General features: G+C 37.0%; 2 protein-coding genes across 2 annotated transcripts in view; one reads left to right on the top strand and one right to left on the bottom strand.

The window, feature by feature from the left end:
• The window catches only part of LOC126473221 (very long-chain specific acyl-CoA dehydrogenase, mitochondrial), a 62,317-nt gene extending 58,608 nt beyond the window's left edge, over positions 1-3,709 (top strand). The window contains exon 11 of the mRNA XM_050100134.1: positions 2,853-3,709. Within this exon, the coding sequence (XP_049956091.1) occupies positions 2,853-2,990 (138 nt within the window). The 3' untranslated portion in view covers positions 2,991-3,709. The remainder of the gene's footprint in view (positions 1-2,852) is intronic.
• Positions 3,710-14,601: 10,892 nt separating this feature from the next.
• The window catches only part of LOC126473211 (leucine carboxyl methyltransferase 1-like), a 61,763-nt gene continuing 56,673 nt past the window's right edge, over positions 14,602-19,691 (bottom strand). Inside the window, 3 exon segments of the mRNA XM_050100124.1 lie at positions 14,602-17,031; positions 17,033-17,080; positions 17,082-17,133. Coding sequence (XP_049956081.1) covers positions 16,933-17,031; positions 17,033-17,080; positions 17,082-17,133 — 199 coding nt within the window. The 3' untranslated portion in view covers positions 14,602-16,932.

Genomic DNA, 19,691 nt, shown 5'->3' with positions numbered 1-19,691 from the left:
GGTCCTGTTGGAGGTGGTACACAGATGCCTTCTTTCAACATTTGAACTGAATTACCCAGCCAATTAAAGGGGGAACTACAGTTTAACATGGAATCCAAACCGTCGTGCAGTTCAGAATTTTTCACATCAACAGACATTGTCATAGGTGGAAGAAGTGATAAGTGACAGATAAGAATTGGGGATTGACCGGGTATAGAGCCCAAGATCTTTGGATATGCATTCTGGCATTTTACTAACGAGCCACCAAGCTCTGTAAGGGGTGAAATGTCCATGATGTATTTGTTACTGCTTCTCTACTTACAACAAAAAGCTCCTCACTCCTTTTATACTGACAGGTATGGCTCTCTGACATCTAGAGGTCTATTCCACACTACATAGTGGGTGCGTCTGTCCTTTCAGGGAAATGTGAAACTACATGGTCCAGTCACATTTAGTGATCACCACCCGTGTTTGGTGTCAATGTGCAATAACCACTCACAGATGGCAGCACCAGCAGTGGAAGGTGTATAAAGTGTCAGGAAGATAAGGAAAACAGTGCAGACATTTTTGTAATGCGGACATCTAAAAGGACATTATCACTGGCTTTTGGGGCAAGGATGGAAGGATTTTCGAAATAGCTAAGTTTGTAAACTATACAAGTGCTGCCATGGCTAAATTATACTGTGCATGGTAAAATGGTGTTATCCAAAACTGACACTGAATCATCTGTGGTGCACTATGGGCCATGAAAGACAGGGGTGATGTGTAAAGTGAATAGATGAGCAACTGATGCCCAAGTGAACGAAGGGGCTACCAACAGCATCTCCTCAGTGAATGATGCTGTGTGTGGAGCTCCGCAGCAGCTGTCTGGTTGATGCACCCATGCTGTCTGCTATTCATCAGTAATGAAAGCCGGAATTTTCACATCACTACCACAACTTGACGTCCACTGAGTGGTGAGAGGTGGCTTTTTTAGATTAATCAGGTTTTATGCTCCATCAGACAGATGGTTGTTGGAATACACAGCAACGCAACAATTGTTGAAACATTTCAGGCCAGAGGAAGAAGCTTTTATGAGCTGGGTAAAATCAAGCAATGGAAAATCTAGGATGAAATGTAACAACTTTATGAATAGGATAGTTGCTACTCGTGAAGATACCGAGTCATAGATAGGCACAACAAAAATACTGTCACAAGGTTAGCTTTCGGCCAACAAGGCCTTTGTTGAACACACACACACACACACACACACACACACACACACACACAGGCAGTCTGTCTTCAGCTGTCAGAGGCTATGGTCAGGTGTGTGTGTGTGTGTGTGTGTGTGTGTGTGTGTGTGTGTGTGTGTGTGTGTGTGTGTGTGTGTGTGTGCGCGCGCGCGCGCACACATTATGGGCCATGAAAGTCAGGGGTGACCGTCTTTTAATTGCACCTATCTGTGACTCCTTTTCATAATATGCTCTGGGTAATGTTTTTGTGGAATTCCCTAGATGATCTCGTCATTCTGGAAGGCACAATGGATCAACATAATGTATACATTATACTTGGCAACCATGCCCATCCCAATGTGCAGTGTGTGTTTTTTTTTTTTTTTTTGCCCCGAATGGCATCTGCCAGCAGGACAATGCTACATGTTGTACAGCTCGCAGTGTACATGTGTGGTTTGAAAAGGACCGGGATGAATTTACTGTACTCTTCTGGCCACCGAACTCCCCAGATTTAAACCCACTCAAGAATCTGCAGGACCATTTCATTAGGGCTATTTGCACCATCGAGCCTCAACCAAGAAACCTAGTGCAGCTGGCCATGGCATTTGAGTCAGTAAGGCTCCACATCCCTGTCGATACCTTCCAGAACCTCACTGACACTCTTCCTGTAGAATGAGCTTTTTGTTTCTGAAGCAACTGAGATTGGAGCAACTCCATACATAAGCTAGTGCTGCCTGCCACAACAAGTAACTTCATTTTTCACAGTGCATTATTAAGTGTTGGATCCTATAGATTCATCTCAAAGTGCTTTTTCTGAATTGTCACACACAAGTCATCTTGCACTACTACTGATCATAATAAAATTAACACATTGACTGCCCTATGCATAGTGGTTGCTGTTACACTGCCAGCGCAGCAAGCACATAACTTATGTATGATATTCTGCTGTGGTCGTTGGTGATCTAGTGGCCATCGACATGTCATAGTGCCACCACTGAAGTGGACCATTAAGAGTGTGACAGAAGAGCTTCCCATGGGAAAAGATCTCTTGCACAACCATATAAAAGATACCTTGACAATATTCAAAGTGATTTGGAAAATTATTTGTGAGGACAGTGCAAAACAAAGTGACTTGATATTTTTTTCTTTAGCAGAGTGCCTATATGGCTTCTAAAGTTTAATAATCATAATAGGATGGAAATATTCGGCTGTAAGCTAACCTAAACATTTTAGAAAAAGTTAGTTTTGTATATGTAGAAGTGTATTCCAAAATACTCACAAAATGGTAAACCTGGAAGTGCAGTGAATTCATCACTGTTGTTTGGAAAGTGTGCAGAAGCATTTAATTACACTGCAACACCATGAAGAGGCATGCAAAAAACATCAAATTTGCATAAAGTGTACTACGTGTTTCGATAAGTAAATTATAACCATTTCAGTTTAACCACCCAAAGTTGGTAGCGGTAACGCCATCTATAAGGAAAGATTATATAATAGGTTTCTTATTCAGAAATCAGATTTGTTAGTGGAGACAATCTTGTTGTACTTCGTGTAAGAAGGAGAAATGTATACTAGTGTGTAATTTAAGATCTTGAAATATTAATTCCATGTTATTTACATGTTCTGGAAAATAATTGCTGCTTTTGTCCTTCTTCTCTACAGGCCTCAAAACGTGTCGAGCAGAACCTTCAGGCAACTGCAAGTGAAGATGTTCTTGACACATTTAAAAAGATGAGTGAACTTTCCAAAAATATATGTACAAATGGTGGCTTGGTTCAACTAAACCCTCTAAACTTGTAACATGAGTTACTGAAGATTGCTATGAGATATATATTTCGAAGCACTAGTTCTCCATGGAACTGCTAACGGAAACTTTTCAGAAAATGTTTCAACAGTATTGCACTTTTACATATTTTATTTCTGTATGAAGATCTGATTTCTTTAATTTTATTACATTATGGATGCTGATTTTTGTTATCTGTACCACACTGAAGGATGGTGGTCTTCTCGCATAAAATGTGTGTTTGGAACTCGACTGAAACTTGTGGTTAAGCTGGATTTCAGTATTCATCATAAGGATGCATACCATTGCCTTACAAAGTAAGCTCTCTGTACTCTAAAACCTTTGCTGCAAAACTGACAATTCTCCCTAAAAAAAAAATCTCACCACTCTATAAGCTGGTGCCAATCAGCACTTGACAGTAGCAAGTTCATGACAAATATATTTTTCCCCTTAAGCTTGCATCCTGCATCTAAAGCAACTTTTTTTACTAAATTAAAATCAAAGAAATGGAGCAGCTTTTAAAAATGAAAAAAAAAAAGCAGGCTGTGTGTTTCTCACGTTAAATTGTGAAATAGAACAAATATACAATGTATTTAACACTTTGATACCATCTGTCATACAGATTTACTTAAAATAATTATTTTGATATTGCAAAAAATGTATGAACTTCACTGCTAGGTAATAAGTATGATTTGTATATACAGTTTTTATGTCTAAATAAAGTCTATTTTTTGTATCATTGACTAATTCAAGAAACTGGTATGGAGCAAAATGACCCATGGTTTCCTGTCTACCTTTTATGCATTGACTTGAGGTCCATAACCAAGTTGTAGAGACTGAGCTTAAGCAAGTACTGTGATATCATGATGGTTTAAGATCTCTTACACCACTGTTAACACTTCTATTCCACAACAGAGTGCAGGTTATAATTGATGCAGTACTCTTCTTTCCTCTGACTTGACTTTGCCTTATAACAGAAAATCTCCGTGTAACACAAGTTTTCAAGAATTAATAATCATAATCCTTTCAGATGAAGAAGCAGGTGATCTTTGTGAAACTAATACCTTAACAATTGCAGCAAAGACATAAAACGAAGTGTAACTCATTTTCTGAGATTAATTTATATCCCTCTGACACTAGAAGATTTAAAGTAAATGTGATAGTAGAAGATAAGCAATGGAAGGAGTGAAAGTAATAACTCTCCATATAATCAAGTGGTACATAAGAAATACTACGGTTGCAAAAACTGTCTTATTGCACAGCTAACTACAGTGGCCGTCGTCATGAAAGTGTGCATCTCAAGGTCATTACAGTATTGACAATTAGTGAGCTTTCAAATCTTACTACAAATTCTGAATTTAGTCTAGTACTTTCCACAACAAAACCCTTGCCAGTAGCTACAAAAAAAAGTTACAAGAAATTTTGAAGAAAATTATTTGGACTTAAAAATTTATGAACATTCTCAAAGTTTGTAGGAGCACGTTACACATGCAAGATGTGATCAAGTAATCACAATTTTTGTTTTACTTAAAGAATCTTTAAGTGGTTTTGCACAATTCTGGTCATTTTCTTCGGATTGCTTCATGCAAAAAGCACAAAACCCCCAGATAGTATTCCTTATTGACCATATAATCATTAGGCAGGAACTCGTACATTATCCCATTGTAATCGAAGCAAACAGTGAGAACCTTCATGTGTGATCGCACTTACCGAATTTTTTTTGGTCTTGGTTCTTCAAGCAGTTACCGTTGGGACAAGTGGGCCTTGGTTTTGACGTCATGCTCTTTATACCCATCTTTCATCATATGATATACTGTAACCTTCTTTAGAAGTTCTGGATCATTGTCGACTTAATTCAGCAATTCCTGAGCGATGTGCATGCGATTTGTTTTCCATAAAAAGTCAATTTCAGACTAAACTTTGCTGCTAGACATTAAATGTCCAAAAAATTGCTTGGCATGAGCCAAAGGGTATGCCAAATCATCAGCAATCTCTCTGATGTGATTTGATAACTCTCCAGAGCCGTTCACTTTACTTTTTCCACATTATCATCAGTAATTGATGTGCTAGTGCATGCAAGGTGGTTAATATTTTCTCAACACTCTTTGAAATGTTTATACCACTCTCTTGTCTTACTCATAGCAGATTCGCCAAAAGCCACAAAAGCAGTGCCACACTTTATTCAATTTTTCAATCAAACTTTAATGCACATTTTTTTAATCTATTTTTTTGAAAGGCCAGGCACTCTAAAAGATGTATAACCTCTTCAACTGTCAACAATGAGCTAAACGTTCAAAACAGCTGAAAATGCATACCTACATTATGAACACTTGTAATAACATTATTTTTTAAAAAAATCAGATGTATAAAGAATACCAAATTAAAAATTTGTTACTTTCTGATCACACATCGTATTTTAATGTGAAAACATAAAATACCGTAAGAAGTTTAAAAGCATTCCACCTGTTCCAACATTTTTTGACGACACAAATGTGTGAAGTTGGATTGCAACCTTCTCACTTCTTTTACACGCGCAGACTTACTTGGTATGCACAACTGATCTTCTTTTCTGGATAGCCGGCTACGTCAGTCTCCGAAAAATGACGCTAGTTAAAGGAATATATATCTTCCACGCAGAACAAAATTCACATAAGCAATTGACTTCTTGTAAGTCACCTGTGTCATCTCACATTAGAAACAATTAAGCTACCTTTACAACAGAGTTGGCTTGATAACCACGACTCTATTATACAGGAATCATACACATTTCTTGCCTCTAGCAAGTTAAAGTTAAAAGTTACTAAAAATCTTTTTCTATTCAATTGCTCTTTTGTCACTAACAATATTCAGTTATAAAACAGTACAGAATAACACAGAAGTTCCTTAAGTCTGCCGTATTCTTTCATTAAACCTCCATGGCACAACTGGCAAACACTTGTCGGTGCCATTCGACTGCAGTGTAGTGTCTGTCTTCTTACTACACACATCGGACCTCCACACAGACAGGTGACATGCAGTAGATAGACCTTCTCACACTTATATTTAAAATATCGTGTGTTCAAGATGGTCGAAGGCCAAGTGGTTCTAGAATTTATGCAGAAATTCTCGAAACACTTCACTGTGTAATTGAAAATGCCATCACTGATGATCTTGTAGAAACTTCCAGTGAGAAGTTGTTAAGAAAACTATAAAATTAATTATGGTAGCATCTGACATTACTGTATTTCAATTCTGAGCTCTCCTTAATATGACTGAGAATATTCCATGTCTCCCAGAAATTTATTTGCCGCTCTTACTGTTCATTCATCACTGCACCCATCATACAAATTGCCAATATGTACTAAAGTAACTGTAGGTGCTTTCAAATCAATATTTCCATTGAAGTTGAGCAAAATGTACTTTTTGTGTGTGTGTGGGGTGGGGGGTTGTGCAACCCAAGTTTTATCAAAGTATACTACAAGCTTATTGTCTCAGCACGCAATAAGTGAATTGGCTGCTGCAATGTGTCTACATTCCACTAAAAATTTTTGTCCATCATTACACTCTCAATCAAAAACCAAGTGTGCAGGGAACAGAGGTCTCTCAGCCAGAACAAATAATTTTTACATCGAGACCACCCTGTATTTTTCTAGCCATTGGATACTCTCGTCTGCCATAATGTCGAAGCATAGTTCTACGCAGTAACTTCTTCAAATTGTGTTGATTTCCTTTTTCATTTATATACCTCTCTTGCAGAACAGAAATGTTCACATCTACAGATTCTGCTGATGTTACTGTGCTGTTATGTGGCAAAACAGTCATTTCGAAAATATCACAAAGCTTTGTCATCATTTTACGAACATGTGCAAAATTTGTTATTTGTGGCTTCTCTACTGTTGGCCAGATCACTGAAAGACTTCAGTACATTTGGTATGACAATTTTAGATTGTTTTCTAATGTCTTTTTTCGCCCTTCATGCACACCTCAGTGTCACTACACAGAGGCCTTTCTCTCACTACCATACATCAATACACCATTCCATGTAAGACTGAACCACACTGTGAACACACGATATCACATGGAAACACTGGAAATTGAGGTGGTGCCAACATACTGCACTATAACAGTGTGTATGTGGCAACAAAGTTATGCAGTGGACTAATCACAGCACTTAGCACCTGAGGACTAAAGGCAGGGGTGTGATCTCAAGATGTATACAGTGCTGCTGTTAAAATGAGGTGAGGGGTTGTAATGGGTGGAGCAGTTGAAGGGACAAGTGGCTGAAGGCTGGGCGGGAGAGGCAGCAAGCACACAAGATGGGGACATAGCACCAGTGAACTTACTCTGATACAGGTAGAGGGAGCTGCATGTGACACACAGTGACAAAGAGGAATGAAATGGGAGGGAGCAAGATGGGCTACTGGAGAGTAAGGGCAGGAGGATGTGTTGTAAGGATAATTAACATCCAAGCAGTTCACAGAAGCTGGTCAACTCTACTCTTGGCCACAGTCTGGCAGAGGCCTTTCACAGGTGGTCCTGTCCCTGATAGGCTAAGATGTGGGTGCATTAGACAGATCTTTTTCCACAGGTTTATGACTTGTGCATATTCTGTACTATACTGCACATCACAGGAGGTGCCCCTCTGCCCAGAGAGGAAGAGCATTAGGAAAGAATGGAGGAGGTAAGGTTTCTATGGGTGGTGGTGGTAGAACACCCTATGTGTTGTCAAACTGTAGAAAGTACTGCTTCACACAACAATGAATAAAATTGCATTGCCAATCAAGTCTGGAGGAGAACATCTATCACCATCTGGAGGAAGACTGAATCTAATTGGCAGCTAGAGTTTGGTAGAGGGGAACGCAAAGAGCTGTTCAAAACTGCAGTGCCTTCTGACATGACATGCATTAAAGTTAACTATGAAGAAGGATATTGTTCAAAAGTTTAGCTACATTTTCAGTCTTGTTTATGTACCTATTAATCACTGAAAACTTTAACTATACAGTGAGTCGTTACCTTTAATCCTTTCTATATCAATGTATCTCACAACACATTTTGATCCTAAAACCCAAGTTTCAGTAGATACCTTTGACTTAATCTTACAATTTCTGTTTTTTAGGTAGTAAAAAATTAGACTGAAGTAAGTAGGACCATGCTCAGAGGGTTTCTTATAAACTTAATTCCCGGGATGATGAACTGTCTATAAACGTAATTAAGAATCTTTACAATTTCTGCCTGTTATTGACACTGATACTGACAAGATACCAGGTTCTCGGAACGTTTAAGTTTTGAAGTCAATAACAAATGACAAAAGAATTTTTTTTTTACATGTGATAATTATAAATTAACTATTTTTGATTGTCGTCCTTTACTTCTACTGCAAAACCTTGCTGCTTGCCACATTTTTAAGATTCTAAGTCAACAGGCAGTAGCCTAGAAGTTTGCAAGTATTAAAATATGTGACTTAAATGGTCTTATCTTTTGATTTCACTGACTCAGAGACTTCAATTTTTTACACCACCAAGGGACTGCAGGCCTTAGTGTGTAACAAATTTCAACTTGGAACATCCATGCATTCTTGAGAAAAAGGGTTCTTGTCAGTCGGGCAGACTGACAACAAAGTGGTTCTATAAGAATTCCATTTTTTTTCCATTTTTACAGATTAAGGTACAGAACTGTAAAAAGATAAGATAGTTATAACCCTTTTCAGAGGGTTTTCTGGTACCTTTAGTAGTATTTTATTGTAAACGAAGGCCCCACCCACCAGTACTGAAGAATTTTAACACTTCTGTGAGGTTTCATTTAATGAAATAAACATACAACACTGTTACACAGAAAAAATATGGTACACTAAAGTTCTGGTAGAATGTAAATAATTTAGGAGTAAAGGTTAACAACTCACCAAATAAAGACTGAAAACTTTGCTACCTTTGAGATGAATCCTTTTTCAGGCTGCTGTGTACATATATATCTCCCTCCCCTGCCCCCACCCCCTCCATACTCTGTAGTGTAGAAACATTGGTATTGGGGGGGGGGGGGGGGATGGGATGGGGTGAGAGGAGGCAGAAGGATCCACATGGCATGGGTTGCAAAGCAGCCATTGAAATCAAGCACAATGTATTCAGCAGAGTGCTCCACCACTAGGTGGTCAACGTTGCTCTTAACCACAGTTTGGCAGTGGTCATTAATTCAGATGGACAGCTGATATGTAGTCACACATACACTGGAACACCTGCCTAATATCATATAGGGCCCACAAAAGCACGCAGAAGTGCTGCAACATGATGTGGCATGGACTCGACTAATGTCTGAAGTAGTGCTGGAGAGAACTGACACCATGAATCCTGCAGGGCTGTCCATGAATTTGTGAGAGTACGAGGGGGTTCAGATCTCTTCTGAACAGCACGTTGCAAGGCAGTAATGTTCAGGTCTGGGGAGTCTGTTGGCCAGCTGAAGTGTATAACTCAGAAGAGTGTTCCTGGAGCCACTCTGTAGCAATTCTGGATGTGTGAGGAGTGCACTGTCCTCCTGGAATTGCACAAGTCCATCGGAATGCACAATGGACATGAATGGATGCAAGTGATCAGACAGGATGCATTAGTATGTGTCACCTGTTAAGGATCGTATCCAGACACATCAGGGGTCCCATATCACTGTAACTGCACATTTCCCACACCATTACAGAGCCTCCACCAGCTTGAACAGTCTCCCGCTCACATGCAGGGTCCACGGATTCCTGAGGTTGTCTCCATACCTGTACACATCCTTCCGCTCAATACAATTTGAAACAAGACTTGTCTGATAAGGTAACATGTTTCGTCATCAACAATCCAATGTCAGTGTTGACGGGCCCTGGCGAGACGCAAAGCTATGTGTCATGTATTCATCAAGAGTACATGACGATATGTAGTCAAAGTCCAGGTAAAGCATATGGTTCAGTTGTTCTAGGCCAGGATCATACTGAGTGATGAAGGGGGAGCTCCTCTACAGCTGGTTCTTGAAGGTGATGAGAGGATTAGGGGTGTGTGATATGGTGCAGGAAATTTGTGGGCTAACTAGTTTTGGGGGTTGGTGTCAATCTATGAAGGACTTAATGAGACCTGAACCTTTGAAACATGGGGGATGAATGAATGAAAATGATTGAATGAATGGGAGAAGCAAGGTTTATCAATGTTAATAACAGTAGCTAGTCTTGGGGTAAGGGGGGGAGGCATTCATAAGCAAGTAATTTAGAAATTCTGGGTTTACTGTTAATGTATTATGATCAGTTAGTTACAGTACTCCATTGTTTAAGAGAAAACAGTGTTTAGAAAACATACCATACACAAAAAGGGCATAAATTGCTGCTATGCCCATTATAATATGTTGGAGAACTTGAAAACAATTCTTGGACTCAAGTCAACTTTGACAAATTTTTAGATCGCAATCTATTTCTTTCAGGTGTGAAGGCTTTTAACTTGAGAAATATTTTATCACTGATTCATCACGTTTTAATGTCAAACAAGAATTTTGAGAATTTGTAATTCTATGTGAACTGGAATGAGGCTATTTATCAAAATATTCATATAACAGGTCGTAATGGTAAAGTCTGAGGACTCAACTCAGATTAATTTTATTGCAGATATTGAAATGTTCTTTAACATTGGTACGACACGAAAGCTTTGGATTATACACTTCACATCCACATGTTGACTTCACATATTGATATCACAGAACAGAAATGCCAATGCAAATAGTATCTCTCACCAATTATGAAATGTCAGCATGACAAAGAAATTCACTGACAAAGACATAAGCAAGACAAGAATGAAATGTGTCTTGTACTCGGATTAGTATATAAGGAAGTCTTTATAACAGAAAATTACAACTACTCAAAACTCTCATAGTTCACATGATAAATTTTTCTTTCGTAGTTAGTGATTTATACAACATTCCACCCACCAATCAAATTAATAAAATAAAACCTTTTATTACAAATTCACAGGGAGTTTGAATTAAATGTAACAGAAAATCAATAAACTGAAAATAAAAACAGGAACTTAATTGGGGGGAAAAAAATTGAAGAAATGTAAGCAGACAGAAATGATATTTTAATATCTAATGCTTACAAATCATTAATACACATCTGAAAATATAAGAAGACTGGTTACCATAGGTGTCAATATAATAGCATTTTTGAAGTTATACCTACAATTTCCACTGCACACATACATATAGTGATATAATTAGACAATCATACTGTAATGAACTATCAAGTGAAACATTCACCCATTACCCCAGAAAAGTGTTCTAAAAGGCTGATCATAATGCAAAAGTCACTTATATGGTACATCCCAGTGTTAAATCTAATTTTTTTTTCTTTTATCCACACCAGTAAGTTCAACAGGCATGGTATTTAACATCAACTCGCCACATATTTTCTATTTCATAGGGTACCTGAACATTGTGAGACTTTATACAATAACAACAGTCTTACATTATTAACACATGCTAGCATGAATGATGCACAGCCATTTAATATCACAAGCAGGATGTTAATCTTCATTGAACTGCATGTGATACATCATGAAAAAGTTATTTACTGCATTAACAATATAAATGACAAATCTCTACTACATGAATCAATGACACACACTGATAAATATGCAAAGAACATGAAACGGTAACCAAATGAAAAATAAAATATCTAAATAATCAGATTTAAATATTTAAACATTTTATCTATGGACTTATAAAATTTATTTTATTATGTATACTGCAGTATTAATCAATGTCAAGGAGAGATAAAGATATTTAGAAATATTTTTACAATCCTAACAGAAACCTGGAACCAGCATTCAATGTTATTCATAAATTGTAATAAGAATAAATGTGGGGCTGGCAGACTTACTGTCTCATTCCAGAAAGAAAAAATAACATATTTCAAGCAATAGAATTTTGGTTGCTTTGTTTCTTCACTAATACAAAACACAATAGTAATACAAAACATAATAGTACTCCCTCTTACAAAATTTGTGATGGATGTGAGGTAAACTTTCCTTCTACTTTCATGAAAACACGCAATTAAAAAGAAATAACAGCAACATTCCAATCTCAGAATTCCTACTCACTTTCATGAAGCATACATGGTGGAAGATCTGTAAAATAGACCTACCAGAATCAAATATTGCTTATATGAAAAATAAATATAACTATTGAAGTGAGTAAAACTGTTTATCTGGATTCTAATGTAGCCTTTACACACTGCAAATTTATGCAAGACAAAACACTAATTGCAATACTAATGATAATAATAATAGTAATATATGCAAGTGCATAAAGTCTGCTATTGTCTTGTACTGCCTGAATACAATGGAGATTAGTCTGTAAATTGAGGGTTATATATCTTGTCATGGATCATGAACCATACTTCACATAACTACAGCAAGCTTTGAAATGGATAATGTGAAAAAGTATGAATTATTGAAATAGTGAATATTGCAGAAAGCATAATATCAAGAAGGTTCTTAAACTTTATCTGAGACTTTAATACTAAATCTTTGGTTATCACTAAATATTAGTCTACATAATCATTTATGCCTTTGCAAAGACTAGAATTTGAAACAGTACATATGTACAACAAAGGAGAATCGTAGTAGTGAAGTTGTTCCAAAGGTAATTAACGGATGGCTCATTTATTTCAAGGTGATAGTGTTATTAAACTATGTTGGATACAAGTATTGTATACTGATACCATGCATCATACAAATAAAGCTAAATATAAAACAATCTGCTCTGGAATGGTGAATTAGAAGAACTGAAATATAGGTAAAAATTGCATTGTGAACTATTTCAATTCAAAATTATTTTCTTATGTCCCTGTGATATCAAGTGAGCTTACATGTCACTTATGAATATAGTTCCGTTTGATGTATAAAATAATTTCTGTGTAATTTACTGCACATCTCATAATTTAATCCCTTTCTTAGACATCACTGAGTTACTCAGTACAAAATTAACATGTTTCAGTATCTACACACCAGACAAATTTAGGCCAAATTAAATGTATAAACTTGAAAAACATAATCAATGAACTAAATAGTAACACATGATCAGTTTTGCAGACAGAAATATATACTGTATTCTAAGCTGCAGTTGTAAACTTGGATTAGACTGGAACAATAATGTCAATCGACTCTACAGAATGTAATTCTATTCCAGAGGTAACAAGTTAGTTGTATACTTGCTTATACAGCTAAACTAATCTTCCCTGTGAAAGTTTCATCATTGTGTATGGAATAAATGTTGTATTTAAAAAAAAAGTCCTGAAGGAAATTACAGGATCAACAACATAGTGACAATCATTTGACCTTTTCCTTTTTTTTTATCTCCTGATCAGATCTTCATCAACTTAAAGGTTAAGTGCTGGCCTGTACCTGTAATAATAGCTTTATGTTCTACAGGTAAGCCCTTATGGAGGTATAATGAAATCATGAGGTGCACTCTTTAGCCGAGAAACTATGGTTAATGTGTTTCTCTGCATGGAAATGATTGTGTATAGGTGAATGCAATAATTATTATTAACTGTTTCTTCAAAAGAATATGGCAAATACTGTCATTCAACAAAGTTTGGGACATACATACATACTAATGTAGTTATAAACAGCCTAACAATGTTAATGGAAATGAGATACTTCACATTGATATGTAAAAATAATGATCTTAATTTCCGAGTAACAAAAAATAATCTACATTTAAACCAGCATCCTCATAATTATGAGACCAGGAATATAATCTCCATGATTATGAAGTCAGTATTTCACTGCTGCAGCACATAATTTGTGGCACTATACAGTTATAAAACACAACTGTAACACAGTCAAAGTTTCTAATGCCACTATCAAGTGCCTTAACCATTAGCTGGAGACATTAGAATTAGCTAGTAACTGAGCAAATTGCAAAAGAAGACTGGCTAATATAACAAAGAGATTTTGAAAAGTTCAGAGTAATACTACTAAATGAATTGTTGGTGTTGACAAGGTTGACCCCTAATTAACACATGCACTGCATTTACACAGTAGGACGATATAACTCAGGCTTAATGTATTTTCTTTAGCCAAAACTGGCCTTCTTAGCCAATCGGTGCAGCGTTTCATTTTTTCTGTTTTTTTACGAACACACAAAGTAAACAGTATTAAAAAGTGGCATCTTATAATTAGGAGTTGGCAGCACTGTGAAGTACTGAAAACACCACACCACATGATTTCACTTATGTCTGACAAATCTGTATATCCATTCAGAAAAGACCTCACGTTGAGTAGGTTACTAATCTAGATTTAAAAATAAATAAATGAAATTACAGAGTTGCTCTCTCTACCAATTTTAGGACACTACCGGTAGCCAACAAGATGAAGCAACAACCTACAGCCCTTACATCCATTGTAGCTGCTAAACTTTAAAAAAGAGGAATTTCATAAATGACTCTGCAAACGTCAAACTGTGAGGCCATCTTAACATATTAACTGTGTCACAGGTAACCTACTACAAGTGTAAAACTGAGAAAAGTGAACCATGGGTAAATTATTCATATTTATGTAAAAAAAAACCTGAGTGATGTAGCATTCCCAACAATGTAGGAGTAGCTGTGTAATAAGTGAAGCAATATCCTGTATGTCTCTTTCAAGGCACAAGTTTATTAATCACTTCCATTACATGAATGTATTCGGGTAATTGCTTTCTCTGTACTATTCATTTCCATGATTGATTTTTTTTTAATGACAATGTTTCCAATAAATAAAGATGGAACTTTATACACAATCCTGAACACCTCACATACCTAAGGTGGCAAAATTTAAGATCATCAAGTTGCATGGAGAAAATAAGATGACTGAACAGAAACATCATACAGAATGACAGGATCTTGGGTCACAATTATGTGAGTAAACTAATAAATATTTGAACTTGCAAATAATTACATCAAGTTTTGTGGCTGACTGAGTTCAAGTGTGATCACAAATCCATTTTTGTAAAATGAGCTATATAATTCCACTCCATGTTTACGTGCGCATTCTCTGTTCTCACATTTGTCCTACACCATGAGCAATTGTCTTTCCTCACAGCACTAAGAATAATAAGCTCACTAACAGTTACTCCAAAGACAAAATTGACTAATATAAAAAAGGAAAATACTAGAAATTTCAAGGGCCAATTTATCACTTTACAAACTCCACAATTTGTCATAAACAGTAAAAAAAAGTGAGAGAAAATATAAGGCTTTAAAAAGAATGTACAATAATTCAACAAAATCTTTTATGAGAATGTCTGGGACACAGAATGGAAAATAATGATTTGTGATGTTAATAAAGAGAATAAAAGATTGGTGGCATTTTTCTCAAAATAAATTCTCAAATATATAACAAACAGCACCGAATAAAATATTTTGAAGCAAACCAAATAACTTACAGACAAGGAAAGACATATCTTTTTAATTTATTAATCCTAAATGAAGCTCATTTTTGAAGTTTTTTCGATCAATTTAACAATCAACCAATTTATTGATGTGTTGCACACCATTTATATATTTCTTAGTGATGTTTCAGATTATTTTAAACAAGATGCAGAATATTTCAATATATAAAGATAATTCAATGTATATATTTGACAAAGATTGGTGCACAAAACATTCTTATTGACTTCAACAGAACTTGGACAATATGTTTCTAGTAACATTACGCATCTGAAGACATGTAAATTAATTTCAAATATCTCACTTCTGACATAATAAATACATGGGATAAACCAGCCACACTGTTTGTTTTATGGGATGTTCTTACTGACAGGAGGAAATTTGAGCATCTTTCATATCATAAAGGTCCTCTGGAAAAAATAAAGATGACTTTGCAATATACATAGGAAATGTTTCATATATGCCTCTAGTGAAATAGGTCAACATATTACATGTTAACTGCTAAGAACCTGACAGAGAGAAAGTAATGATTAATCACTCAGTACAGGAGCTAGAACACATTAGAAAGACTTGTAACTGACAGCACCATTGATTTTGTAACACTTGATCATTGCATCATTAGCCCAGTTTGATCTTTCTACGACTTTGTAAAATAGCAGTTTAAATGTAGATTAGAAATACTGTTCTTTGCAGTGACTGGCATGCATTATTTTACTTCATTTATTACCTTTATGTATTATGCAGTGCCAACAAGAAACAGTGAAAGCTCAAAAATGTCTAGAATATGTGAACATAAAATATGCTACAGAAAAAGTTATATGACATATGTTATGCAAAAAATAAATACTTTATACATTTTGTTCTTGTTTGCAAATCACATCATACACACATTAAGGAAACACATATACTTTAAATATTAAAAGTTTTCAGTGGAATGGTTCCACTTGCCTAATGGTTAAAACTGACGTGCACATTAATATAAATGGAAAACTGTTTACAAGTAACTTTATTGTTCAGACTGTGGCTCTTTTTAGGAAAAATAAAATGGAGAATGGAATTAAGTGGATAACAACACCAATTTCACCTGAAACTCAGGAGATTTATCCATATGCTTCATGAAAATGTAAATTTGTATTAAAATCAAAGCCATTCAAAGCCTTACGATCTGTGCCCTGCACCTCAAATCTCACACTGTGAGCTCACACAGCATTTTCCATGCAGTTTTGCTTCTCTTACGCATCCTTCTATCCTGATTTCTGGTATTGCAGCTGATAAGGTAGCCAAACACACCAGAATTAATACTACACACATTGCCACTACGGGATAATTGCAGCTTCATTCAGCTGAGCCTTGTCTCTGAGTAGAGGTTTTCTTTCCACAAAATTACCTCTTATCAGAGATTCAATCTACAGCTAATTATATTGATGGCAGTAGTAGGACTTCTGGTTCAGACAAGCATGAAGCTACGTTTATATAAAATTAATTAATGTCTAATTAATACTGCAGTATTTCATAAAAAAAATGTAGCCTAAATGGATTTATGTTATGTCAATGTCATTGAATATCTCACCCTTCCAGGCTATTACAATGCAGTAATGTTGGAATAACTGCGTTAGCAGTTCTTGTTCATCCAAAAAATTCTATGCGCTCGATACGTTGTCGTTCTGAAGCAGGAAGAGCTGAATTATATCTGCACCATGTCCCAAGCTCGAGCCCCATCCCAAGACGTATTCAAGAACCTGCAGCACAGAGAAAGAATTGTGACGGTGTTGATATCTTGTGATATTAGCAACAAGAATAATAATGATAAAATAAGTTGTGAGAGGTATTCACGTTAAGTTGTTGGAAATAGCTTTAATTCTGCGAGTCATTCAATGTTTTTGAATTACATAGAATTTCTTTTATAAGGACAATGAGGAAAAATGGTGATACTGCACCACAAGGCATTGCAAAGCTGACAGCTTTTTAAGGAAATGAAGAAATGAGATGATAAAAACTGTTTCAATTGATAACACACTTGGTGCTTCCTCACATATCTTCTTATGTGTAATAAAACCTCACAGTCTCACCTTCTCATTTTAGTTAAAACTTCAGATAATTGCTTGCTTTCTCTACCACTCAAAGAACAAAATTTAGGAGTAAAGAAGACCATTCACCGAAAAGGAAAAGCATTGAGCTGTCGACAGGCAAACACACAAAGAAAGAATTTTAGAATAAATCCTTTTTCGAACTACAGTACACAAATACACACTTGCTTGTGCCCCTTCATAATGCCTACCTGAACACACAATACTAGGACTGCAGTTTGGCAGGAGGACCAGTTCTGTCAGGTGGGAAGAGTAGAGAGTGTAAGGGAGGGAGGGAGGGAAGGGAGGGGAGGCACGAAGAGATGTTGGGGCTTGGTAGTGAGCAGCTCAGAGGGAGGCAGCCAGTTTGCTAGCTAGGGCTGTGAAAGGGAAGAGTGGCACTATGCACAAGCTATACAAGTGACACACAGGTATCAGAACAAAAGTCATGCAAGATCATACTGGTCACAGCTGGTGAAGTGTGTGTGAGTAACAAAGGTGAGATAGGGAAAAACATAGGAAGAGATGCAGATGGACAATACAGGAGACAAACGGTAGATGTAAATTATGAGACGGAAACCAAAGGAAGGGTGGCACGAGGTTTAGGGTGGAAGGGAGTCGCTAGACGAGTCACTCAATCATGGAACTGAATAGTACAGAGACATAAACACATTCATACCACAGGAGATATTAGCAAGCATGTGTCTTTTCTACACAGGTATTGCTATCATTGTTGGAAATGACCTACATCACTTCTCCTTTTTGGTGACTGTTGTCCTTTTACTCTTAAAGTATCTATACTCCACCAGAACTTTCTTACTATATTATATACTAGCTAATGGTTTCCTTCCATCCTAGACATGGGTGCCAATCCATCGCTTTGTTACTGTTTCATAATCTACATCTAATTTGTCTCTCGTGGTATTATCTGTCCACATTGTTTCCCTCATTTTCTCTCCCTTGCCTTTGTTATGGACACACTACACTGGCTCCAAACAATGTGTCACATGTTAACTTTTTTGCTGATGCCCATGCATCACATCCCTAGCCCATGCAGCTGCCAGCCCTCTCTCTCACACTATTTCTAGCCAGCAAAACCCATTTGCCTCATTCCAAGCCGCTAGCTACCCAACCCTCTTCATCCAGCTTCTCTCTTCTTCTACCCCACACCACCTGATACAACCTCATCCCACCCTAGTCCACCTGCCAAACTGCAATCCTGACTGTGTGCATCCAACCAGCACTATTTAGAGGTGTGTGTGTGTGTGTGTGTGTGTGTACTCTAGCTCAAGAATGGATTTATTCAAGAAAGCTAGTAATTTTCTTTCTTATATTGTGCATGCCTGTTAACAGCTCAATGCCTCTGTTATTCAGTGAGTGGTCTCTTTTACTCCGAAAGTTTCTACCAGAACATATTCCTACTATAAAAAAAAAAAATTCTTATTTTTCAAATTCCAAAACAACTTTAAGTTATTAACTGTTTCTATAAGAAGATCTATCATTTCAATAAGCTCCACCACAGTGGTTATGAATTGTAGTGACTGTGTGACTGAGGGTCTCTGACAACTTTCAGACATATTTGCAAACAAACATTACAGACATGATCTAACCCCAGAAGGTCCCGCACACTTCCTCAAGGCCTTTCTCATCTCAAAACCTGACAACTGAATCCATCTCCCTCCCCAACGCCAGCACCCTCTTCCCCCCTCCCCCATCCCCCCCCTCACACTACTACCTTTTACATACTGTCACAGACCCCAACCCCACAGATCCTCCCCACTGGCTGTCCCACTGAGGTTGGGTGACCAACGCTCCCCTACTGAATAAGTCTCTGTCTTTTGTTAACCAAACCCTCCAAACCATTGCCCTTAAACCTCCCATCCTAACACCAAAAAACACTGCCCACTTCCCTTTCACCACCTTCAACAGTTACTGTTCCATTTTTAACACCAGAATCCTGAGTGATCACTGTGGATGCAATGATCTTACACACTCAAAATCCCACTCACTGCCGTTTCTCAACATCCTCCTCCTAATCTATAAACAAACCCGTGATACTGTCATGGGTAATCATATGGCACCATCCTATGCAAAATTATTTATGGGCCATTTGGAGGAACCCTTCCTATCCAGTACACACCTAAAACCTTTCGTCTGGTTCAGATTCACTGACGATAATTTCATTATCTGGACTCATGGCACAGGAAAACTTTGCTCCTTCCTCTATACCC

This window comes from Schistocerca serialis, chromosome 1 (assembly GCF_023864345.2).
Source record: "Schistocerca serialis cubense isolate TAMUIC-IGC-003099 chromosome 1, iqSchSeri2.2, whole genome shotgun sequence".
Taxonomy (NCBI): Eukaryota; Metazoa; Arthropoda; class Insecta; order Orthoptera; family Acrididae; genus Schistocerca; species Schistocerca serialis.
This window is presented reverse-complemented; position numbering and strand designations above follow the sequence as displayed.